The 26,877-nt window shown below is 40.3% G+C and overlaps 1 protein-coding gene across 2 annotated transcripts in view; it reads left to right on the top strand.

The window, feature by feature from the left end:
* The window catches only part of AMBRA1 (autophagy and beclin 1 regulator 1), a 125,984-nt gene that overhangs the window by 69,240 nt on the left and 29,867 nt on the right, over positions 1 to 26,877 (top strand). For both annotated transcript variants that reach the window (XM_064714473.1, XM_064714474.1), the window contains exons 12-14: positions 5,218 to 5,328; positions 14,173 to 14,361; positions 14,761 to 14,915. In XM_064714473.1, the coding sequence (XP_064570543.1) occupies positions 5,218 to 5,328; positions 14,173 to 14,361; positions 14,761 to 14,915 (455 nt within the window). The remainder of the gene's footprint in view (positions 1 to 5,217; positions 5,329 to 14,172; positions 14,362 to 14,760; positions 14,916 to 26,877) is intronic.

The following is a 26,877-nucleotide window of genomic DNA, read 5'->3' as shown; positions in this document are numbered from 1 at the left end:
GTTCTTTTATTATTTGTGCTTGTTGCAAATTAACTGATTTTCTTTTGAAGTCTAAAACTTGTGGCTGCAAAATTCCCTCCCCTATATGATGTTTGCATTGTTCTCAATGTAAGTGGACCCCTTGGGTAATTGACTGGCTCCTATTAAGATGGTCATCTTCACTTACCTACAGCTGAGCCCTGCTCCAATTCCCATAGCTGATACGTCTATGGAACTTGGCATGCTAAGCTTGCCCCTTTTGAAAGGAAATTTTGTAGTGGGAATGAACATGAATGGGAAATTACATTTCTTCTTATTTTATACATCTGGAATAAAGAAAAAATAATAGCCTTTTGAAGGTTCATCCTTCAGAGAGCATAGACCTCTTAGAGGCTTTCTCAGTTAATGTTGAATCTAAGATCCTTTCAGTGCTTAGCGTATGCTGAACTACTCTTAGTAGCATATTGTGCATCCATTCATGAAAATCATTTTGTCCATTTCCTATTTACAGCTTGCTTGTACATTGAAGAACAAGCAAAAGAATGGTTGAAAATACCAGGTTGCTCTGCATAGTGTTTCTACAGCATTAGCCCAGTTTGAGATAGATAGCTCATCCACTTCAAAGGCTGTGCCTTTGAGGTAGCCTGGAACAGAGATTTACTGGGACTTACCAAATTCACGTTCAGAATTTAATATATTTACTGTCTTCAAATGTAGTCCCCCAAACTAGGCTGTCCCATAGAATACTTGAGGGTTGGAAATGTATAAGAACCTGTTGCATCTCCACTAGCCTTTAGTAATCATTTTGCTGGAGTTCAAATTGTTTCAGAACTGATTGAGAAAATGTGGTGTATTCTTGCAGCAGAGAGTCTTATCCTTGGTTTGTCAAATTGATTTGTTCTGTGTTTTGGACTTCCTGGAGCCTGGATTGTAGTAAATCTAGAATAAGTAAATGTAAAACCCATCAGTTCTGACAGATCCTTTCTACAAGTATAGATTAACCCAGTGTCAGCTACAGTTGCAAATGGTTTCATAAAGAGAAATTACTTTTCAAAGGTACTCATGCTTTGAGATTCGAGTACTAATCTAGGGGGAATTTTATACCAGGCACTAATCACTCCCTCAAACTGAGTCACAAATTAGCTAAGGGGTTTCTCCAGCTTCCTCAAGCTTATCTGTAAGCATTATCATAAATTTTTCTCTTACTACAAGGGGACCTGCCAGACACTAACAAATTATGGCTAAAGGATCTAGCTTAGAAAAAAAATTGAATTCTGGTTTCTGTTAAATACATGGAAAAGAAATTCCCATACTATGTAGATGTTTCATGTTCGAATACATGTACCCCAAAGCCTGTGTAGCTCTAGAGTATTAGGTGTTCTTCTGAAAGTTTGATAGTAGTAGTCTGAAGTTAGCCTGCTTTTCACTGAGGGAGTGCTGGAGTGCCAAGGGAGCTGGTTTTGCACCCCTCTTTTCCCTTTCAGTCTGAACTCAGACATTGGCTTGCATGGCTTGATTCATAAATGAGCAATAGTTGACTGGCAAAGGTTCATTTCTCCATATGCCAAGATATGTTGGATCCTCTGAGGAGGTTGAGACTGATGGATAAATATCTGTCACGTGTAGGTGGCCTATAAGAAAAGATTTGAGGATTTTTTTATTAAAGTCTTTGTTAATACTTTCTTCCCCCCCAGCTCTTTAAACTCTTTTGTCATGTGCTGAGTGGGGGTGGATGGAGTTCAGGGTGGTGGAGGGAAAATGGGGGGCTGCTGAAAGCATTTATCTTCATTTCTGCCATCATCCAGTGTTTATTACGCAGTGATAGACAGACGCAGGAAAGCTGCCAATCAAACCTACATTCACTGCATTTCAATTGGCCCTTGCTTTGGATTTCAGCATTTTGAAATCTACATCATCTCTGCAGAAAAAGGTTGTTCTGTTCATGAGGATGACAAGCCCGAGACCCTTGGGTACCCACTGCAGTCATTTGTGATCCCATCAAACAGTGGAAGACCCAGGAATCAGGACTGTCAGGCGCTTGGTGAGAACAGCTCCTTGTAGGAGCTGATCTGTTGCTGCCCAAATTTAAGAAGATACACTGTGTTGTTTGCCTCTAGGTTACATACAGTTGACAAGCAGCAGCACCTTCTCCTCTCATCCAGACTGAAACCCTGAATGGGCAAAGCCAGCTGAGAATGAATTCTCATGCTGCATGGCGAACAAAAGCTCTCTAGTGAGGATTTTAACTTTTCTCAGTCTTCCAGGTGTGGTCCAAAATGTTTCCCATAAGCCAAAGAGGACAACACAGGTTAGGATGGCATATTTCTGTGCTACAGGATATTTTCCTCCCTTAATTCATTGTCTGAAATGTTTACATGCTTTTAATCATTTTTACTGTAGCACAGTGCATGCATGCACGTGGGAGGTATCTGGCAGGACTTGTAATACAAATGTTATTACACTTTGTTATATGTATGTAGATATAATTTAATAATTGCACTCCTCAATTACTTAATTAGTATAAGTGGAGATAATTACTTAATAAAAGATGTAGATCATGGGTTTCTGATTAGTGTTAGTTACACAGGTTTGAAGCCTTCGAGAAATGGACCAAGTTTTTCTTTCACACTAAGAACTGTGTTTGCCTGTCTCCTAATCTTTTTGATAAAAGTATCTATTACCTGAAGCATTAGCATTACTCGATAGCTTGTGCTGGCTCTGAAATCTGTGTGGGGCTGTCCTGTAGATGGGGCAGTACTGCTTTTTTCCATTGTTAATTTCTCTGCATATGATGTGACTGTCTTTGGAGGCGAAGAGGATGAAAGGTTCAAATGTACACCATAACTTGAAGGCTAGTTATGGTGTTTATTTAAGCCTTGCATCCTCCTCACCTTACAGGGAAAGGGATGCAAAGATGAGAAATTTTACAGAAAAAAGATCAAATCTGCTTGCCAGCTGCTTTTTATGGTACTTTTAGCAGTAGGTGTAGCAATTGTATGAGCCAGATGAATTTACTGTTTGTAGAGCAGTTAGTGATTTTGCTAAGCTTCTCTGATGTGTAGGGAGGGCATGATTGTTCTCCTAAGGTAAGTTCTCCATTTTATATATTTCTTGTTACACCTATGAAGGTTGTTCTCATTGCAAAACAGATGATGTAACTTTGTAACAATCATCCGTGATAAGATCAATATTCTGGAATTATGTGCCCTCTGTAGAACTTCTGTTGCCTGTCTTCACAGAGTGTTTTCCCTGCCTGACTCAGTCCTATAAGGCAGCTGCTACCTTGCTTGTGATGTGAGTTACTGTTTCCCTGCAGGAAGTCCCACTGCTTCACATTTGTAGAGCACCTCTTTTTCTCTTCTCTTCCTGAGGGCTGAAGGCAAGACAGTAGAAGAGCTGCTTTTGTGTACCAAATCCAGGCTTGCAGTGAGAAGACTTTTAAAGATGAAGCAACATAAAATTTAATTGTCCTACTTCTGGTTGCCAAGTATAATTTCATTAATTCATTGAACCTGCTTTCTCCAGTGCATATCTTCTCTTCAGAGGAGCCCTTTGTTTTGAGGGATATAGAAAACAAGGCCTTGGGCATATGTTACAGCAATGGAAATGTTTTTAATTTTGCTCTCCAAGTGATCCATGCATGTCTGACAGAGGCAGGTACAGAGATGGAGCAAATGTACAATGGACGTTGGTTGATTGCTGGAGGCCTGACAGAGTTGAGTGCACAGGGTAAAGCTGTCTGCTCAGAAGTCTTCTTCTTTGTATATTTCTGAGCTTTCCCTAGAAGCAAAGATCAGGACTCAAGCGGCTTTCTTGGTGTATTTGTTTACCAGCACCAGTTTAGAATTTGCTTACTTACTTTGCCCTGCCCACCTTGTTCTTTGCTTTGCTGAGAAAGCAAAAAACCTGTTGGTGTGTTTGTGTGTTCAGGCATTTTGGGTTTCTTTCTTTTCTTTTTTTTTCCCTTTCCTTCTCCCTTCCCTTCTCCCTTCCCTTCCCCTCTCATGCCTGAGTGATCTTCTGGGATTTTATGAGAAAAATAACTATCCAGCCATCCTGTTCTCTCCATCTTCCTCCACATCAGTTTAACTTAGTAGCAGTTAGCAAGCTCTTAACTCTGCACAGGTGTCTGACAGAGTTGTCCAAGCGATGTCTCTTCTATTACTGCTGCTGTGGCAGCAGTGTCCTGAGCAAACCCTTCTAGGAGATTGAAGGCAATGACTTTGCTGTGTACTTCCCACTGGAGTGGGGAGATGCTGAAATCCAGACTTTGTAGGCACTGGAGGCTTTGCCTTTAGTCAGTTTGCCCTCCCTTACCAAATTCTATGATGCTGAATTTCTCTGGTTGCCAGGATGTGTGTGTAGGACATGGGCTGCTTGTCCATGAAGGCTTTAGAGACTGCAAATAGCATGACATTTTTGACTGTAGTACTACCATGGATTAGCTGTCTCTTATCTCTGTTTGTCTCCCTGGAAATCCCATTTGATGTGTCTCAGCTTTCTCAAATGTGTGCTGACTTGAGAGTAACCAATGGCTGTTCCTTTGTGCTGGGAAATATAGGTTCTTTGTGATAGTTTCTGAAGAATTATGCTTAGCCTTCTGATTTTAGGCTGCTGACCAAACCCTGGGCAGTTAGGAAGGGTCATGGTGTCAGAGCAGCCCTTGCCTGCTGTAGGCTGGACCACATAAAGCAGCAAAGGGCCAGCTCCTAGGTTTTCCAGGCCCATATGTTGATACACCCCTTACTATGTGACAAATACTGTAAGCAGCCTCTATCTTCTGAGTGAAGTTTACAGTAGGAGCAGTGATTATGTCCACAAATCTGTGTAATTTCCCAGGGCAGTGATTTTACTCCGTTTGTATTCTGATATGCCTTCATAGCTGTGCTAGACAGTTTTGGGTCTGTGAAAATGCAGCTTCATTGTTGATAAGTAGAATGCATTTGCACCAAATGAATTGATTAGGATTTTGTCTTGTGTTCCTGGGCAACTCTTATCTCTTATCAACTTTATTTTCTTTCAGAAATGTGTTGCAGGGAGATGCTTTCCTGTTAATTTCCTGTTCTCTGTGGCTTATTGAGGATGTGCTGCCATTTCTGTAAATAAGGTTACTTTAAGAATCTAGATTTTTGAGTATTGGATTTTGAAAGGTTTTCTATGGTTTGTCTCCCCAGCTTTTTTTTTTCCTGGTTATTCTTGTAGAGGTTAAATTGCTAATTATTTCCCCCTTTTCTGTAGGTGCTGTGATTGGGGATGGACAGTCAGCTGTGGCCAGCAACATTGCCAACACCACCTACCGGCTGCAGTGGTGGGACTTCACTAAGTTTGATCTGCCTGAAATCAGCAATGGTAAGTTGGAAAAGACACCAGTGCCTTATTTTAAGTCTGTGCTAACCAGAGCTAGGGTAAGCTCTAGGATCTTTCAAAGGCAGCTGTATATTGCAGGTCTTGTTTGTCGTGTTGCGTTGGGAACTGTAAAATGCTTAGTTCTTTGAGGAAGTTGACTCAAAGTTTGTAGAGCTGTTCCTCTCCATCTACCTTGTGTATTCTTGCAATCAGCAAATCCATGTGCAAACAAGGCTTGTTTTTTTGAGCCTTTTCACGGGCATGTACCATTCTCTTAGTATTCTGTATTCGATGTCTTCATTCTCTTACTAACGAGTTCCTAGAGAAATACTGTCTTTATAACTTTAAATTAGAACCTGTGCATGAACTGTGTGTGATTACTCTAAGTTACATCAGTGTGTGTTAGAGTGCTGCAATACATTTTGGGAATCAGGACCCCAGTCTGTTGCTTACCAGAGTGTTACAAGCCCAGGGAACTAGATGTACCTTCTAGTCATTTGCAAAAGCAGTGATTAGTCCTGTTTCTCAGGTAAAAGCTATTTTTGAATCAGCAGTATTTGAGCAATATCTGAGCAGTATTGCTGATTTAATTTATTTTCTCATTCATTTCGTGAAAATTAGACCACAGTTTCATATGTGTTCTATGGCATAAGCTAGCTCTCACATTGGAAAAGATTTCCTTATGCAGGCACAAGCATGTTTGATACTTGTGGTCAGCTGATCAAAGAATGACATTTTCAGGGCTAAAACTAACTTGACTAGAAAGGCTATTTTTAACCCAGAATGCGATCCTGATATAGCTTATTGCACAGCTGCAGAAATGTTTGTGGCAGCCTGGGATGAAGATAAGAGGTGGATATTCATGAATGTTCCTTTGTGCAAGTGATTTTTAGCTTAGGCCATCTCTGTGCATATATGCAACTCACTGCTTGGTTTCTCAGCAAAAGCAGACTGGGTTCTACTTTAAGGGATTGACTTTTTTAGGGAGAACAGGGATTGATTTTGTTTTCAGAAAGACTTCTGCTTTTACAGGTAGTCACTAAAATTAATTGAGAAGAGCTCTCAGTCCCAGATCTGTGTGTTCTGCATTTCCAGAAATTGCATATTTGACAATAGATGTCTCTGTGGGCTAGTGTCCTGCTGCTTAAAGAACCCACAAAAGGAGAATGTATGGAGGCACTGCAGTAGGAGAGATGCAGAGAATCAAAATCACAGAATCAAAGAATAGTTTTGGCTGGAATGGAATTTTAAACATTGTCTCATTCACCTCCCCTTCTGTGAACAGAAACATCTTGCAATAGATCAGATTGTTGAAAGCTTCACCCAGTCTGGCTGTCATGGTTTAGCCCCATGCAGCCACTTCCTCCCTTTCTTCCTGCCCCCTCAGGATAGGAAGGGCAAGCAGAAAAAGGTAAAACTCGAGGGTTGAAATAAAACCAGTGTATAATTGAAATAAAGTTAATAATAACAATAGCAATAAGTAGTAATGAAAAGAGAGAGCGAGGAAGGGTGAGAGGAGACAGAGGGGAAGTGAGGCAAGGAATAAAACCCAAGGAGCACAAATGGTGCACAACTCACCACCCACTGACCAGTGCCCATCCCATTCCCAAAGAGCAATTGGCCCCTTGTGGCAGACTCCCCCAATTTGTGGTCTGGGTGTGATGTTCTGTGGTGTGGAAGATCCCTTTGAACAGTGTGGATCACCCATCCGGACCATATTCCCTCCTGGTTTCTTGTAAGGGTCGGTGCTCAAGGCAAAGTTTTGCCACATGGTGGCAATATTTTTGGAGGTCCTGCCAGACTCTGGAAGAGAATAAAAATGAAATCAGCGGGGTAAGCAACTTAAATTCATAGGGACTTCTCTGCGAGGTGTAGAGTGATTGAAAAGTGCTTCAGCTGCTCCTAGCTTATTTTTTTGCCTCATCTGGCTGCTGGGAAGGCTGTTAGTTAAAACGAAACAAAAACAACAACAAAAAAAACATAAGATGTTTGTTTATAATTTATAACATTCCATAGAAATTAGGAACCATCTGCTGCTTAATACATCAGTGTTTCAATCTTCTCCCTTTCACCTACCAGGATGCTTTTATTCTGGAAAAGCTTCCAATTAGCTGGAAAGTGGGTATGGTTTCTGTTGTCATTGTGTCCTTCTTGTGGGCCACATTCCAGGTACAAGTCCGTCCCCAGCCCTTCCGACTCACCATGCTGTGCTTCATTGTTTTTGGCTTGTCCATTTTGTCTTATGACCATTTGGAAATGTTCGTTTTTACTCTTCTTTTATATGCTGAGTGCAATCCTGGCATTTCTAGTATGTTAACCTTATCTCCTTCTGCCAGGGTGTAGTAGGGATGTATGAAGATGTAGCAGCTGTGTTTATACTAAGCCAGGTATTTGCCAAGCTTGCCTAGGCACAGAACAAAGGCAAGCTGCAAGTTTGCCAAGGTGCACGACTTAGAGATAGGAGAGCATGGTGCTAAGAACATCAGTGTTGTGTGTTCAATCCCCATATGGGCCATTCACTTCAGAGTTGGGCTTGATGATCCTTGTGGGTCCCTTCCAACTCAGAATATTTGGGATTCTCATATTCTCAAATGAGGAGCAGTGAATTGGATGAGTTTTTTGTGATTCTTCATGATACTGAAAATAAAATATTTTCTCAGTAAGGTACGTGACTTCAGTAGCTCCTCTTTTTCCTCCCATTGTTTCCTGTAATTCAGAGGTGGTCCTGTGAGATAATCTGCTTACACAGAGAGGTCTATTGTACCCCCTGGGACTGGCTTAAGCAACAACTGCTTTGGAGTTCAGGCAGATGAAATGATGCAGCTGAAGTTTGGGACTGCCTGCCAGCTCCTCTCTCCATCAAAGCAATGACTCTGTGGCCAACCTCCATCTCTGAGCAGCTCTTCTTCCTGTAACAATTAAACAAAGAAAAGATAGTTGGAAGTAGGATGTTTTCCGCTGAAGCGGATGCATCTGAGTAGGTGACAGCAGTGAGATTGGCGCAGTCCTGTGATCTCAGTGTCTGGGCCCCAGCACCCTTGGAAGCCTTGGGCTCAGGATGTGCCTCTGCAGCAGCAACCTCCCTGAGGCTCAGTGCAGCAAGAGCACACAAAAGCAGATCCTGGCAGTCCTGGAAAAATGGCTGTGCAGGGACCTGTGGGATTTTAGTATCAGCCCTGTCTTTCTCTGTTAATTGCAAAATGCAAAAAGATTGCTTCAGATTTCTTCTCTCCTTTTGCCAGTTTTGCTTTTAATAGCTCTGAAATAAACATGACCCGGTCTTATATTGAAATTGTCAGTCATATCAGCATTGGGGTGGAGAATTTATTTGACAGCAGAGACACTGCTATTTCTGCATTTATTTAATATTCTTCTAGTGAGTGTTGCATATCCTTAAAATTCCTGCAACTAAGTATTTAAAACAGTACTGAAAACAGTAGAATTTAGGCTTTTCATAATAAAATAGTTGAAGGCTTTCTCTCTTGTTTATATTTTAATGTAGTTTCTCTCATGCTACTCACTGCTGACAATTTCAGTTTCTGGTGTTGAACCAGTCTCGTTTAGGAATCTGGAGTTCATCCTGTTCTAACACTGCTTGGGTCTTGAGGAAGGTGATTTGATCAATAGTTACTGATCCACAGTGGAATGCAGTAGCTTAGTAGAAGAAAAAAGAAATATTAAACAAATTTTTAAATAGGAGCAGCTGTTAGGAGATGTGGGAGCTATCTCTGAGAGTGGCTAGGAGTGGATGATGTGTCCAGCACAGTTTTCCTTTGGCAAACAGTGGTACTGCTGCTGGCATTCCAGGCCTTCCCCAGCTTCAAGCATAATTAATGTCCAAGTTGGCACAACAGCTTGATTAATTTGTTCTCTGATGTTTCTTTTGATCTGTTTTGTCAGTTCTGTGGTTGCATTAACAACAAAAGAAAACAGGAGATGAAAGGGCAGTCTTCTTGCAGTAGTTTTCCAAAAATAGCAATAATTTTCCCCCTAAAATCTTACTTATTCTCTTCATCTTCATAGATCAGGCTGCAAGCTCAAAGAAATCAAATAACCTCTGGGTTTGTCAAATGCATGGGTATGTTTATCTTTCTCATCTCTTAAGAACCTTGTAAATGCTGTCCTTAAAATGAAACCTTGCTGAGATTTCCACCTGTCATATTTAGACTTTTTCTGCTTGCACAGTGGGCTCTCTTGGTTCCAGATGTAGGTGCTACCTGAATCCTCATCCTTCGTAAATGAGGGCAAAGCAAAGAACAATAATGCCAGTGTGAATCAGGTTATGAAAGACTGAAATAAATAGCACTCTTTCCTGTTAAGCACAATTTGCATCTGTAATGTTTTATGTTCCCAGCACACATCAAGGTGGAAAGATAGTTCTCTTTTGGCAGGAGGGCTCACGTATTATGTTTTGCTAAGGGGCATTCAATATATGCAACAAACTTTAAAAACAGGATGATATCCATTTATGTTGGTCTTCATTGTGGACTGCTCACCAAAAACCTCTTTGCTGTGCTGGAAAAGGAGCAGGTGTGTGGGGAAAATCCTTTAGATAGAAAATGAGTGAACATGTGCTGTATGATTGACTCTGGGTGACTGCTGATCCAAACCCAACATTGTAGTAAAAGACATACAGTAAATCCTAGATAAGGAAGAGAATTAGAAACCTGGAAATGAAAGGAATGGCCATGGAACTGTGAGGATATATAGAAAACATGGCAATATCTCCAAATCAGTAAATGGTACAGAATATAAACATTTCTTAACTTGCAAAAATTAAAGTGTGGAATTTTATTTTAGGAATATCCAAGTTTGCATTGGATTAAAAAACAAAAACAAAAACAAACTTCAAAAGCTGAGAAGAACATGGATTCTCTAGACTGTGATTTTTCAGTAGTTACAGAGAAATCAGTATCTTTCCTCTCTATAACTTCCTGTACCTCTTTGAAAAGCAGGAGTTCATTAGTACAGAATGGTCCCTGGGCTAAATAGGTCCTGTTTAGGATCTGTGCCTGGACTTGCTGGAACAAATCCACAGGAGGGGCATGAGGATGATCAGAGGGCTGCAGAACCTCTGCTGTGAAGACAGGCTGAGAGAGCTGGTTTTGTTTAACCTGGAGAAGAGAAGGCAGCCTTTTGGTCCTTAAATGGATATTAGGAAAAAAAGTGGAGAGAGATTTTTTGTTTGAGCAGATAATGTCAGGACAAGGGAGAATGATCTTTACTAAAAGAGGGAAGAGTTAGGTTGGGTATTAGGAGAAAATGCTTTGTATGGAGGGTGGTGAGATACTGAAAGAAGTTGCCCAGAGAAGTGGTGGATGCCCCATCCCTGGAAATGTTCAAGGCAATGTGTGATGGGACCCTGAGCAGCTTGATGTCATCAAAGGTGTCCCTGCCCATAGCAGGAGGGTTGAAATTGTGTGATTTTAAAGGTCCCTTCCAACTCAAACTATCCTATGATTAAATGACACCCATATCTGTGCTCTGAGGAAGCAAGTCTATGTCCTTGTGACTTCTAATATTGAGCATCAAATGACAGTAATTAAGAATATTGAGAAGCCTTGGCTATCTCATGGAAAATGCAGCCAGACCCCAGAGATGCAGGACAAAATTTTGTATCTTGCAGAATAGGAATAAGAACAGTTCTTAGACCCCCAGAAATGGACTGGACTATGTTGAGTTTTTTTCCCCCAGTAATCTAAGTTTTTTTGCAGGGTTGGTGGTGGGAATGTTTCATAGATGTATCTTTAGCAAATACTGTGCATGTGTGCTATGTTTTTTTGCTCTGTTTGTTGTCTTTTTGCTTGACTTTCTTTTAAGTAAAGTCTTGTGGCTGTGAGAGTCCCAATATTTACTTTTTAGTATGTTCCCATTCCCCCATTTTTTTCTCTCAATTTTTTACATCACTGCTGATTAGAGTACCACTACAAAGGAATTGATGAGAGAGGACCCCTTATCCAAGGAGAGTAGCTCACTGTTGCCTTAGAGAATCACATACTGTAGTTCCTAAAATTCTGTCTTCTAATTGGTTAAATTCTTTGATCCTTTAATGTGTATTTGAAAGACTGTTCTAGAATCTTGCTATTTTTGTTGAAACCTTTTAATCTCCAAACTCAATGCTTTTTTTTACCTACTTACCTGAGTAATGATCAGTTTTCAACATTATTTGTAGAAAACTGATGTTTTTCTGGCACTTACTTTCTGTAGTTTTTGAAAATACAGTACACAATTGTATTTCCTCCCCTCCCTTTATTTGGGAGGGGTGGTGTTGGTGTTTTGTGTTTTTGAACATAAAATGAATGTTTCATTTTCCCCAGTCGTCCTTGCTGGACATGTTATCAGTTAGGGTTTAATCGCTCTTGAACGTGGCTGGCCCAAACTGTGCCCAGGGGTCCTGTGTGTGGTCTCAGCACAAGGCTGTGTACCAGCACTGATATTTCTTCTGGAATTGTGCTCCCTAGTGCAGTTCAGGATTGCTGTCACTTTCACTCTTACACTGGGTAATGGCTCAGTTTTTGCTACAATAACCAAAGTTAATTCGCTCATGTTTTCAAGTTCCTGGCTGAAGCAGAAGTATATAAATGTCAACACAACCTAGAGTTCCACTGTCAACACAACCTAGAGCTCCTAGAGTATAAATAGGACTGGTTTTGGAATGAGTCACTCAGCAGGAATCCTCCCAGTTTGACTGGGATTGCAATGGTACAAGCTGTTGTCATGTATCCTTTAGCTGGTTCGCAGCACATACTGCAGTTCTTGTGTTGATGCCCATCTTCTCTCGTGGTGACATAATGAGTATTTAAATAAAGCCTAGATTCTTTTTAAAAGGATGCATTTTAATTCTATCCAATTTTTTTTAATAAGGCAGTATAGTCTTTAATCTTAATTCTCTTGTCTTTCTGTTCAACTATCTTCAGACTAAGCACTCAGGAATTTTCTCATCTTTTGAACCACCTGTTCTTTAAGGGCCATGTCTATTTCATGTACTGGTATTGCAGCCTTGATAGTGACTACAATTATTTACCTTTTTCTGTTCAGCACCTTTCTGTTTATACTAGGCTGAAAATTACTGTTTTTAGCAGCTTCAAGTCTGAAAAATTGGTGGAATAAATTTAGGGTACAGGTGTAGGTGGTTTAGTACAGAATGTAATTACATAGTCCACTTTTAATCCTCATTTTCTTTTTCATCAGAGTTTCCTAAATGGAGCAATAGATAGAAGTTGATACTCAGCCACAGGGGAAGGAAGTTCCCAGGAGAAAGGTCTTTGAGACCAGAAGAATTAAAGATGAGGTTCAGTGAATGCATTAAATCAGCAACGCTGCATGAAGGGCAGTCCTGTCTGCTTCCCTCTCATGAGTACTTTTTGTGCTGCTGCAAGCAACTGTGCAGCCATGGGGTGTACTGGGTTGGGAAAGTGTTCTGGTTAAAAAATTACCTAGACTGCAATCAGTAATTTCTCATAGCAGTTCCCTGATGCAGCTTTCTTCTATGCAGGCGTTGGAAACAAGGGGTAGGATTTGTTGAAGTATTAAGTTACAGCCTTAATTTTATTTACAAGTTTGGGCTTTCAGAAATATGCACAAAGCATTCTTGTACTGTTAGTACAAGAATGGTACTGTTGGTGCCATCGGTGCTATTCCTTGCTAAACTAATAAGGAATCTTGACTAAGAAATGCCTTCATAAACTTGCTTGCAATTGTAGCTGAACATATTTAAGACCTATTCTGGGCTAAGCATAGCCTGTCTGATGTTTTTTTCATCTGAAGATCATTTCTGGACTGTAGAAATCAACACTGTTCTGCATGGTGCTGTAGCTTCAAACATGTGAGGCAGGATGTTCCATCTTCTACCATGCAAACTTTCTATATTGCAAACGTGGGCCTTATTTCTGTTATTTTTTAATATCTCTGTACTCTTGAGTTTGAAAATACTAGAACATGAAATTTCCCTATCCCAAAAATAGTATATGTAGGTTCAGCTTCAACCTCCTGAAAAACTGAACTGCAGTTAGGTTAGGTTGGTAGAGCAGACACATCACTCCAGCCATGTCTTAACAAGGTGACACTGAACTGTTGGTGTAGATGGTACTTGGAGGCTTGGAACCGCATTGTACTTCTTCATATGCAAGGTATGAAGGGGAAAACACTTGGATGAGGTCACCCAGCAACTTACCAGCAGGGATTAAAATAAAATATTGTTTTGTGGATTGCTGCTCACTAATCTGGTGTACAGTTACTTCACTGATATGCATGAGTGTCTCAGATACTGGAATAATTAAATGGAGGACTGGCTGGAGGAGTCTCTGCCCTTTCTCACTGACTTTATCCAAGATGAGTATGGAAATCAGCAGTAAGAAATGAATGTCTGTATCTGCAGGGAGGAGTTTTTCACTCCTCTCCTGTTTATTGGAGATGAGAAGAGCGGGAAGTAGGCGCTCCGTGAGAGAAGGGGAAATGAATTAAGACATACTGTTTCTAATGAGAGTGCTGCTGGAGTTTGTCAGTGTCATGATTTGAGACTTGTTTAAACTGTGCTGTCCTTTGCAAAGGATGCTGTTATGCTTAACAAAGGGCAGTGTTTGATAAAGTGCAATTGCTATTATTTCTTGGCTGAATGCTTCAGGAGGTGAATAAATTTAATTTCCTGGGCTCGTTGCAGTGTCTTATCTCCGTTTTGGAGCAAGTTATACATTAATCAGGGTTTTAACATTTCATAAACTTCTGGAGGAAGCTAAATGTCTTGAGTGCCTTTTGCGTGTACTGTCCATTGTCCAACATTAAGTTTACATCTTACTGTATTCTGTTCAACTTTAGTACTATAATCACTATTCATTTCTTTCTTTGCAGCCTCTGTGAATGTGCTTGTCCAAAACTGCAAGATTTACAACGATGCTAGCTGTGATATCTCTGCTGATGGGCAGCTGCTGGCAGCCTTCATTCCCAGCAGTCAGAGAGGCTTCCCTGATGAAGGAATACTGGCTGTATATTCTCTGGCACCCCACAACTTGGGCGAGATGCTATACACAAAGCGATTTGGTAAGCATACAGCTAGAAGTCAGGGTGGGTGGGGGTGTGACAACCTCACAACTTCAGCCATCAGTGAGAAAGGCAATAGATTGAGCATCAGTAATTGTAGCAGCAGGAAACATTTGATTGGACGTCTGCTGGGGAGAGGCTTGTGCTATGGTCTGGACAAGTATAGTGCTGGTATGGGGGAGCTGCTGAAGAATAGTTTTTAATTCCTTAAAGGACTTCATTGTCTTAGTGACAGAACACCTACAACAAGGAAATGTCTTAAAAAATTTGTAACTTGTGCAGGTCTCCCTATTCTCTACCCCTTGTAGGAATGAGGTTAATATGGCATACATTATGTGAGGATGAAACAAGGGGCAGGATGTTAACCCATGAGAGAAATAACTCCTCTTCTCTTCATAGGACCTAATGCCATTTCTGTGAGCCTGTCTCCAATGGGCAGATATGTTATGGTGGGACTGGCTTCCCGACGTATCCTGTTGCACCCCACTACAGAACACATGGTTGCTCAAGTTTTCAGGCTGCAACAGCCCCATGGTGGAGAAACCTCTATGAGGGTGAGTATATGTGTATCCTGCTTGTGTGTGTTTGGCTCCAGACTAGTAGTTAGTTGTTGGGTTCTTACAACAGAGACAGAACGCTCCAGAACCACTGAATAATAAACACACAAAGGAATTTACTGCAGATGTATGCAAACATGGCAGGAGAATGTAAATATAACAGAACTGTGAAACTTTCCTCTTGTTTCAAATATGATGATGAACAAATACATTCTGTGTTGTAATACATTCCTAGAGCTAGACATCATTCAGAGGACCTAGTAGGTCTTTTGTACCTTTTCAGGTAATATGCATTTTGCTTGTGGTACTACAGTTGATTTTGCTGAGGCAGCATATCAGCTGAGGTTTCAGGATCATTTTCTGTCATTCCTAAAAGCAACTGACCTCTGGGATAGCAGCCATCAACAGTTTCAGGAAGGGTAGGGGCCAAGCTTCATATCCTACCTGCAAACCGAAGTTGACCATGCTTTTCCCAAACAGGCTTTACCAGCTATTTATAAGTTAGTTCTTAATGCATATATAAGGATATTTGGCAATGGAACTATCTTTATGTTCTGCTTTGTGTGGCAGCTGAACTGTGATCCACTTTGACTCATTTAGTACCTGAGAGAAAACCTTCATCTTTTCACTAAATGCCAGAGTTGAGAACATATGTGTCTTGCTTTCTTAATAAGTGAAGCACAACAGCTGTTCAGTGATAGTTCTAGGTAATAAAAGCCATGTCTAGTTCATAATGCACAAAGAGAGTTAAGGAGTCAGAACTAAGTAATTTCTAAAGCTGAAATTTGGGTTGGATTCAAGTTCTAGACCACGTATTCAGGTGACTTGTTTTAGGAGATGAAAAACAAATCTTCAGAATTTTCACTTTGAGGGATAACTTTACCATTGTGGAACTCATTCCATGAGAAATCTTTTTTTCCTGTTGTTTTCTTTTCTAAAATATTTTTCTTTTTTTCTTAAAGGCCTCTCTAATTATCATTAGTTTTGGCCATACACTGTATTCTCAGTGGACAAGGGTTGCAGTGAGGCATTTGTCTAGTGACCTGACACTGGGGACAGACTTGTTGCTGGGTGAAATTCCTTGATTCACCTAATCTGAAACTCTTGTTTGTTGTCATGATCTGCTCCGTATTATAAGGCAAGGGAAGATAAATGATGAAAGTATTCTTTCAGCACTTTTTCAGACATGGTTCTGAGCTACCATTCTGGTACAAGCCTTTCAAAGTAAGAGACAGAAATTAAAATATATTTAAGAAAACAAGTACAATTTGGTTTACAGGTAAAGTTGGTAAAAGCTGCATGGATATAAGATCACAAAGTACATGGAATTACTATCCTGTAAGATCATTTGAAAATTCTAGTTTGCCCTAGTACTGTTTCTTTTTTATCTGTTTTAAGATCCTAGCGAAATGCATAATTTTTTTCTGCCAGAAACCGGAGTAGCCCTTCCTACAGTCTTTTTACCATATCATAAGTTAAGACAGAGAAGTCCTATTAGCAAAAATCACATCTTCCTCTCATCTCTCCTTTACATTTGCTCTAAGCTCCAGTTGCTATGGCTTCTTGCCCTTGTCTTTTGGAGACATTTTTCTGTAGCCAGCTAAATCAGCAAGATCACTGTCTAAATGTTTCATTTATATTTCTTCATCTCCATGTCTTCAAATGCTTGTACCCCTGCTCTTAGTCACCATTTAGTGAAGTAATGCTTTGTATTCTTTAATCTTCTCTTGTAATTTAATCTTCCAACTTTCTTTTTTTTTCTTTTGAACTCTCTCCAAAAAACCTTTATTTTCTTTTTTTTTCTTTCTTTTTTTTTTTTTTTCTTTTTTTCCCCCCTTGTTCTGGGATGTGTTTAAATGTACATAATGTGATAAGCATAGTTTAACCAGAAGCCCACAGAGGGTAGTTATTTTCCTTTTGGATAGCAGCCTTTATTTATGCAGTCAGAAACCATTGAGGGCTGGGTTAGTTTTCAGGGGGGGTTGCTGTTTTGGTGCACTGAAAATTTTCTACCATTTTTTCCCACTCTCGCTTCTCAGACTTGCTCCACATCATTGCACTTCTGTCTTTCTCATCTGCTGTAGTTCTGGATTTTTTTCTCCAGATGGATTGCATGTATTCTAAAGGTTGCTTTTTTCATCTTTCTTGCACATGTATTTATAGCTTCCAAAACCTTTCCCCCACGTTTTGAAATCCATCCAGTCTAGCAGGATTTGCTAACTATTTTGCTGGTTTCCCCTATTCCAAATAATGTTTAAAGATGTTAAAAATATCTTATTTCTGACAGCTTTGGACTTGGAGCTTTATGCATGTGTGACAGGGTCACAGCTAGATCAGTTTGAATTAATTTGGTTAAAGAACTTTCCTCTTGAGTGATGTTGAATCCTGTTTCAGCATTTTGGTGTGCTGCTGGTTGTCTTTGTGCAGTCCACAGAACCAAGCTTAGAAAGCATACAGCTGTCAATTTTGTTAATACTGCTCCTATGTCTAGTTGTAAAAACTGGTGCATCCACCACAGGTATTTATTCTGCCTTGAATTTTGCAGTAAGACTCCTTCATAAGTTTGTAATACTTTTCAAGACATGCAAAATGAAAATAGAGTTTTAAGTAGGAAACTTCATCATATTCTTAACACATTGTCCTTACCACAGCTGATATATTCATATTCAGTTGTGTAAAAATCTGTTTATAGCTTGGCCAGCATGCAGAACAAAAAGGTTTAGGAAACCTGGTGAAACTGTATTCTTTAATATCTAATTTAATATGCACCTTAGAGAGAATCAGAAAGCATTTTTGTTGCCTCTCTGCCAACAGCTTGTAATACAAAGCACTTGTTACTCAAACTCTTAATTAAAAATGAGTCAGAGCCATGTTTGAAGCAATATTTTGTGGATATTTTAATTATACCCTACTCCAAAACTCCCAAAAGAAATGCTACATTATATTCTTTGAGAAATCTCATAAATTGTTTGACAGTTCTTCTGCCTGCCTGCCTGCCTTCCTCCCTGCCTCCCTCTTGGCTTTGGATTTGCAGCAATGAACTGAAAGAGTAAGGCTTGGCAACATGGCCTCCAAGCCGCTGCTGACCAGTGCAATGATTATTTCTGATTCAGATTAACCCTCCTTCCACATCCTTAACTAGCAGTCAATGGAATGCAGATTTCTATTGCTTGGAGAGTTTCTTCCATCTTGCTGTTAAAAGAGAGGTTTGAAGATCAGTTAATTAATTTTATTGCATGAAACTTTAATACATTTAATTGTGGTAGAAATTCACTGGCTGTTGATGCAATTTTCTGAGAACTACAGCTATTTTGGATTGTACTAAGGGGCACCTTGGTTGTACAAGAGTACATTGTCTGTATGCATCTTGCTGCCAGTGTTTCAGAGAGATTGGGTAGAGTTCACAACAGGTCAGGGCTGTCGTGATTTGACAGTTATGAATTTTGTTCAGAAATAAAGTCATGAATTATCATCAGATGTGGTAGTTGTGAGGTAGAGGTTTATGCTTTTTCTGCTCACTCCCTTCAGATTGGGCTGATTAGCATTTCACATGGAAACCTCGCTCTGCTAAAGAACAATTTTTAAACTTCAGTCTGAAAAACAAAATCTTTCCAGTAGTGTTGACTTTTAACAGAGGGGGTATGCATGAACACGAAGTGTTTGTTGCTTGTGTTCTTGGGGGATTTTTTTCCAGATCTCTGAAATGTATCTGTAGCTGGAGAGAACAGGGAAGGAATTGCTTTTAGCAGATACCTAGTTTGGGGGTGGTACAGATAGCAGTGATGCTGGCAATTGTCAGCAATTTGAGTTTCAGAGATAGAAAGCATGGAGACAGGACTCCAAATGTGGAGTAAGGATAGGTTTTGTAGCCTGTTTTGAAAACATAGGTGGAATTTGCTTCTAAATAAAGCATGTCTGTTTTCAAGCTATTTGGTTTAGGGTGATTTTTGAATTCCACGTGCTTCCCAGCATATATGGACGTTAAAGGACTTAGAAGAACGTGAAATTAGATTCTTGTATGGAGCTGAAGGTCCTTAGAAACATGGGAAGAGTAAGGATCATATTGCCCTGGATCTGATAGCAGTGGGTACTCGTGAGAAAGGCAGCCAGAAGGTAGTTTTATTTCTAGCATTCACAAATGCTGATGCCCTTGCAATGTTTAGTGTTTTTCATTCTACCCAGAGGAAGATAACTTGGGAATATCAGCAAAACATGATTACTGGAATCCAAATTAAAGTGAAACCTTGAAAGTAGCTTTTGAGCTGAGGATACAAAAAGTGAGGTAGGTGATAGAAAACTTTGATTGACATGGAGCTGAAGGGCAAATCATATAATATGTGGGGATAAGGTGACTTAACCAATCCCCATCTCAAGTGCTGCACTTGCTTTGAATGTGGAAAAATTCAGGCTGTGGAGATGCAGAATTAGTTCTTGACAAGACTGCTGCTATTTGGGAAACATTCTGATTAAGTGGTCGGTCAATAGCCTGGATGGAACAGAGTATTTGTACATTTCCATTGTAAACAGATGGAGCATTCCAAATACCACAGGAAGAAGGGCCTGAAACAGAAAGACTTGCAGAGTTTTAGCACAAAGCCAAACTTTTTTTGTTCTAGCATATTAACTCTTAATGAGTACAATGCACGGTGAAAAGATGCACGGTTTTCCTGAGTTCTGTTGCATTCTGAGCTTCATGCAAGTGTCAGTACAATGTATCCAGCATTGTCTGCAGAGGTCACTCACTGACTCTCTGGGTGAGCTGTGCAAGCTCCTGCAGCCATAAGCAACCAAACTTTAATCCTGAAAGCAAACACCCTGCACATCTGTTTCACTGGGGCACAAGTTAGTTTTATCAGAAACCTTGATCATGTGAAAATAAATTGGTTAGGAGAATATGAGGAGATGGCTTACTGCAACACATTGCCTCCAGTGAAAGAGTTCATGTGAACTAACATATTTCTGAGAACAAGAGTAGTGTACAAGAAAGCACCAGCTTCTTGCTGTGTTGTTGAAGAATGTGTTGCTATGGTCCCTTGGGTCTTCTTTTAAGAAATATTTGACATCTTCAGGTCAACAGAGTGATCTTCTGATGACTCCAAGTAGAACTGCAAATAATATATCCAATTACTGCCCAAAGAAATTTTTCACTCTTGGCAGAAGTCAAACCACATAGATGTTTTTTTAGCCTTTTGAAAGGCCATGCAAAGTCACAGACTGCAGGCACTTGTTGATACTAGGAAAAGGACATGGAAACAGAACTCTTGTTTGACTGAAATGGGAAGTTTCTCCTTTTAACAGAGTGGAGCATAATTGTCTGGTTGAGACCTAGTAGTTTATATATTCTGTGTATTGGCAGATTCTGTCAGATGTCTTTAGGAAAACAGATAATATCCAAAACCCATGTTGGTAAACTCTGCTTATGTAGAGTACTGTAAAGAGAGCTGTATCCAACATCACTGGTAAATGCAGCACAACCTTGGGGGTGCAGATGGCATGAAGATTTGCAGAGATGTGCACATTTGAGTATGGATGCAGAAATGTGCAGGAATGGTTTGTTATAAGACTTAGATATATTTCTGTGTTAACCAATTCAGCTGTGTCTGCTTAGCCCTCTATGCTAAGACATAGCTTAGAGGAAACAAAAATCTCATTAGAATCCTTCATAAGATGCTGTGTTAATATCTCTCATGATGGTTAAACATGGGAGCAATGTTTAACCATCCCTTTTAGCAGACTGGTGCTAAAAAGGAAGAAAAAGCACATGACATCTCTTCAGGATGTTTTTACTTAATGGGATGTGAAACTGAGAGCCAAGATATTTTGTTTAGTATGAGGTCCAGTATTTGGAGAGCAGAGCTCTTGCAGTTCAGGTAAGGCCTTGAGCCTATTTGCCCCTCAGTAGCTACTATTAGCTTTGGTGCAGTTTGGTATGTAGTTTTAACTAGATTTAAGAAATTATAGCAAACATGATTCTACATATGAGATTATTTATGTGCAATCATCTTGCCCAAGTCATTTAGTTGGAAGGGAGCCAAAGTGAATTCTTACCAATTTGTATTGAACTGTGCATGGGCTGAGAAGAAGTTGCTGTTTGCTGTTTCACAAAAACTTTTTCCAATACTTCTTCCTACCATCTTCATTTAATTAAATTTGAACCAACTTTTTCCTCTTGTATTTATTCCTTCCAGACATGTAGGCAGCTGGATGTCAGCCTCTTTTCACCTAGATGAGGATGCATGTAGCTCTGTCATCAACATATTTTTGACATTTGATCTTGTATGCCATTCCACTGAGGCTCAGGAGACAGAGAACGGAGTGGAATGGCAGCTGTGCACAAATCCTTTGCTCTTGTCATTGGATTTTTAACATATTGTAGATGTTGCTGTTACAGTCTCAGCATGACATTTAATGAGGAATTCACAGATACTGGTTTTGGTTTGCAGTCTGAGTTAAGGGCAAAAATAAAAAAAGGTTGCCGTTCCTTTTGCCAGAGAAATGGCGGTATGTCTATTAGATGGATGCAGCATTGAGAGCTGTTGGTGATTTTTGGAAGAGAGAGCAGCAGTGGGATACAGTCCTGTTTGCACAGTTCAGTTTTTTTGTGCATCTGTGCTGAGTATACATACACATGTATCTGTCTTCTGCCGCTCCAATCCCTTTGGCATTCCTGTTTCTCTTCTTTCATCCTTTCCAACCATCTGCATGCGCAAATGAAAAGATAATTGTTTTGTTCAACAATTTCTTGGTTACTCAACCCTTGGTTTCAGATCCCAGTTTGGACCAGTCCCCTAAGGGGGTTTTTGGAGCTATTACCCTGGTTTTACAGCATTTGAAAGACAGGTAGTAAAATAACAAACCACTTCACTGCAAGTGTGTTATTTTCCTGAGTGAGAGCTTTGTTACCTAAGATGATCCATTTCTTCGTAAGACTTTGTTCCCATTAGTTAATTTTAAATGTAGTAGTTGTATGGCAGGCTTGTGAAATGAAGTACCAGCTGATAATGCAAAGAACTCACCTAAAGAAAGAAAGGATTAGGTGAGCTTTAATGAGACTTCTCTGAATTTGAAATATCAGCAGTAAATTATGTAATCAACCAGGATCAGGAAGAACCAAGAATCTTTTATGTTTGCAGAAAATTTTGCAATCCATCCAGCCGGATTTTCTGGTGCTAGCCTGTTTTAGGAATTGCATGAACTATCCACAGAAAGGTTTCAGTTGTTGAAAATTAAGAGTTTTCATTTAATTTGCTGTGGCTCAGAAAGCAGAGCTAGGATTTTCTGCATGGAAAACAGGTGCAGAAAAAGGCAGAGAGAGGTTTGTTATATTGGTAAAGACTGAAGAAAAATTTTATATATAATCCTATTGCATCTGAGGAAGATAAATGGAGTTGAAAGAAATTTTATTTGTGCTGAGCACTGGACGATAAAATCCATTTGAGGATAGGACTGACAAATCCGAAAAGATAAGTGCATTATTTTTCACTTCTTCCATTTTAACAGAGAAGGTCTATTGGAAAGATGTGTATGTTGTTAGCAGGAATCAGCTGTGGGGGAGGGGTTGAGCAGCATAGACCAACCTGCCTGATAGAGAGAGACTGGGAGCAAGAAAGCAAATCTTTTCCCCCATCTCCTATGGAAAATAGGTGCCTTTTTCTTTGCATCTGCATATAGGCACAGAGACTCCTTCCAAACAAAGGGGAGACTTTCTATGTTTCAAAATGCTGGTATACATTGTCTTATGAATAAATGTATTGAGCAATCAGTTAGTTATCCCAAGGAGTGTTTGTTTTGCTTTGCTTTGCTCTGCTTTAGACAAGCTAGGTTTGAATTTTGCTGTGGAGAGTTCTGGAGTTTGTAACGGTGCAAGTCTTCAACCCGAATTTCATCATATTTTGTGAAATTCATTAATAGACAGCAAAGTAAAAAATGTAAGCCAAAATATTGTGCTGTTTATTAAGGAGATCAGGTTAGAGTGTCTTTTTCTTATGGTGCTTCCGGGCCTTCAAAAAACACAAACTAATTGAATGCATAGTACAAGTCAGTGATTCAGGCTTACTGGCCAAGGACATGTGGTGTATTCAGTGGAGTGGTAGATGCTTTATAGAAACTTACCTGATACCTTGGTGTCAGAGGTAAGCTAGTCAAAACATTGGCATTATAAAAATGTCAGGTAAGGTCTTTCAGTGGTAACACAGTATTAGGAGGAGGCAAAAAAAAAGATAATTAATTTAATTTAAATTATCTCTTGACAAGGTTCTTGCAATCAAAAAAAATTAAGTCAAACTTGCTCTGCTTATGCTTTCATGCTCTCACTGCATCTTATCTGCTGCTCTGGCAAATACAATTAGAGTTCATAATTTTCTGCATTTGTTTTAATGCTCTTTGAGTAGTTTCAGACTGTATGTAGGACTTGCTTGGAGATGTACTTTCAGTGAACTTCATACAGTGTTGTGGATTGACTGTGATTTTAGGGCTGCATTGGTAGTACAACCTGTACTCATATGAAGAGCACTTTGTTTACCAAAACAAACTTTGCATCTGTGGAGGTGAGAAGTACATTTATTGGCTACCCTTATAGTTGTACTCATCTAGCATAGATAAATGGTCTGAAGCTCTTTCTTGGCAACCCAGGTCAGAGTAGCTGCAAAACTGTGTACTTTACCAGTCCTCCAAGAGGTTTCTTTATTGTTTAACTAAAGATATTTCTTTCCCTGTGTGTTTTCATTGTCTCTCAGCCTTTGGTGACAATGTAATTCAGTTGAAAATTCCTAATTATGTTTTAGACTTTTTTTGTGATTTTAAAAACCCACCTTATCTGCTTCAGGGATGGCAAGATCTCCCCATGTAAAGGAGACAACAGCTGCACCCCCACCCCCCCAGGAGTCCTTATCAAGGCTGATCTAATAGCCAGCTTACTGCTTGCCCTAAGCAAAGGTAATGGCTTGAAATTTATTGGCATCTCGAAGGCAGATGCATCTAGTTGAGAGCAGAAGTGTCTCTATTGAATTAAAAAAAGATAAAAAGCAAGAGTTCCTGCTGAGTTTTCCTACTGCTTGTGCCAAAACTTTCTCTTCTCCAGCTTCAAAACATGTTTGTTCTTTCTTGAGTGCCAGAGAGAAGAAAGGTCTCACTCTGCCAAGCAAGTGGTGTTCAGCACTCCCCTGCTTTTCATTGCTCTCCTTAGAGGTGGCAAGGCCCGGAGCGAAGCGGGGCTGTGCAGATGATGCCCTGCTCTGGCCTCTGCTCTGGCCAGGCACGGCGCCGCCTGCATCGGCGAGTGCAGCACCGTGGCCAGCTGGCAGCAGCAGACCTGGGGCAGCCTGCTGCTGCTTTCATGACTGACAGCATCCTGGCAATTGCTCTGTCCAGCTTTTAGTGTTGGCACATCCCAGAAACGGGGGGGAAAGGTGGAATTTAATTTGTTATTAAAAAGCAGCAGCTTCCCTAGTACAGAATGGGAGGGGAAGACAGAAGGACTAGCTCAATAATGAGGATGTAGCAGAGACTTCTAGCAAAAAGTTTTCTTACCTCTCCAGGGCAGGTATAAATTAACTGTCTAGCTCTATGCTTATGTATTGTGCCCTGGGCCTGTCAGCTTGACATTGAGGAAGAGATCATTGAGAAAGATTCCTTGAGGCTGTTGATTGTCATGCAGCCTCTCCTGGCACTCTGCCATAAGTAAATACCTAAGTTAGTGGCTGTGACAGTACTGATGTGACAGCAATGACATGTTGGAGGGGAAGCAGCAACAGTGGGCTTGAGGTGGCCTTTGCACTCCAAATGCAGCTTATTTGAATAATTTGAGGACCTGTTTTTTCCTTATCTTCATGCATGATAGCCCTGCTTTCTTTGAGCTGTCTTTTCCTGTGGCTATGAGGCAATGGAACCAGCTTTAGAGAGAGTTCAGTGCATGATGTACATGCCCACTCCTGTTGAGTGAGGATGGAAAAGATGCACCAAAGGGATAAGTTGTTGCTTCTAGTACATTTTTTGGAGATAGAAAAGTGCAGACAAAAATCAACCAAATCTTTCCCCACGCTTCATGATTACAAGGATGTAAAATGGAAGCAACCAACCTGTTTCTTTACTGACTATTGCTTTCCCTTGGTACAAATTGCCTTTTGTGTGGAAGTTTAGCTACCTAGACAGTTTTGGTTTTTCTAGACAAAAGCTTTTTACTTTTCTGACATGCCCTGAACTCAAGGAGAGATGGACTCCTTGAAATGACAGGAGACTGCTGGAATCCCTGGTGGAGTGTGGAAAGATCACACAGTTTTCTACAAACATAACTACAGGTCAAGCCGCTGCTCTGTGTAATTCAGGCTGGATCATGGGACCCTAAAGGGAAGGAGTAGGACCTGCCATGTGTACTGAAATTATATGTTTTTGTTGTTGCAAGAAGAGAACAGCTTGCTATACTTGTGTTACCTGCTAGGGCTTTAGCTTCCATAGGTATGTTCTGAAGCTCACTCACCCCAGACTTCACAGTGTTTGTTGTTAGAGAAATATACCATTCAAAACTATTTCAGAAGAGCATCTGGACATAAAGGCAGCTGTCAACTTCCTAAAATGCTGAATTGCCATGTCTAATGGTGTGGCCATGTATTGTTGAATTGGGAGTATAGTGATGTTAAGAGCAAGTCTGACATTGGTTATGGTGAAGAGCATGGAAGCTTTTTGTGACTGCTGATGGTGATTATGGGCTGATAAGGTGTGGTGCAATATGATATCTTTTAACTGAAAGTGCCACACTATTAAAAATAAGCTCTTTGGAAAGTGGGAGTTTGGTGGGCACCTTTAAAAATCAATCGTTGCACTTTTACAACAGTGTTTCTAAACTGAACCCTTGGCCATCAACATGGTTGTTACATGTGGCCTGCAATTAATCTGTGGACCAGCCCTAATGAAAAGAAACTCTTGAATTTTCAGCTTTATGCATCTGTATTGTTAATTTTAAGATTTTGAGGGTTGGCACCAATCACTTGACCTAGAAGCTGGAGAGTTGTGTTTATGTAGGATTCCTGTTGTAACCTGAGCATTTTTCCTAGAAGTTCAGAATTACAAAGCCTGAACAATCCACAGCAAAGAGGTGTGGTCAGTGTGTGGTATGTTTTCAGGCTGGCTACTTTGGTTGAAATATCTCAGTAACTTTTTATAAGATTTAACGATCAAAACAAGAAGACAAAAAAAAGATCCAAAAGGAATTAGCTGTGATCTATGGCAAATAATGCTTCCTGGCAGAGTTCTGACCTTCTTTGAAGAGAAGGACCTGCTGCTGTTGAAGGAACTTAATTTTTTTTTCCACTCTGTGTATAGAGTAGGGGGTCTTGTTAATGGATGCAATTGCAACAGACAGTCTGTATGACTGCATCAGATTGATTAGCTGGGTCCTGGTTACTGCTGTGAGTGGTGATTATGCCAGTACAGCTGCTTTCTCTTTTTATGTACTAATTACCACACGCACGGATGTCATCACCCTTAACACTGCATGGAGTTGTCCCATTAGCGTGGGAGTGGGAAGCAGCAGGGGAGGGGAGCTCTTCAGCGTGACAAGCTGTTTGGAATTGAATGGAGTGGAATGATGAAGCAACTATTCTGATGCAGAATTTTAAAGCTATCTTGTCTCTGAGATTCAGCCCTCAACCAGACTTGCAGGTTGTCAAAACCAGACTCATGTCCTCAGAGGAGCATTTTCCATGGGGTGCTGTTTACTGCAAAGCAGTAAAAGCAGTAAAGCTCAGCTGTAGCCAGCAAGTCTCGTGCCTTGGTGTGACTGGTTATATGGAGCATGTGGGAGAACAGCTGTGCAAGCTGACCTGCCAGTTGGGAGAGCTTGCTGCTAGCCCAGGAAGGTGGTGGCTTCCTGAGATGTGACAAAGTCATTCTCAGTAGAAGAGAAACTGACTGCTTCTGTGCCAAAGGATATGATGAAAGACCCTTGCAGTCTTGAGAGATTCAG

Source organism: Zonotrichia leucophrys, chromosome 5 (genome assembly GCF_028769735.1).
Source record: "Zonotrichia leucophrys gambelii isolate GWCS_2022_RI chromosome 5, RI_Zleu_2.0, whole genome shotgun sequence".
Lineage (NCBI taxonomy): Eukaryota > Metazoa > Chordata > Aves > Passeriformes > Passerellidae > Zonotrichia > Zonotrichia leucophrys.
This window is presented reverse-complemented; position numbering and strand designations above follow the sequence as displayed.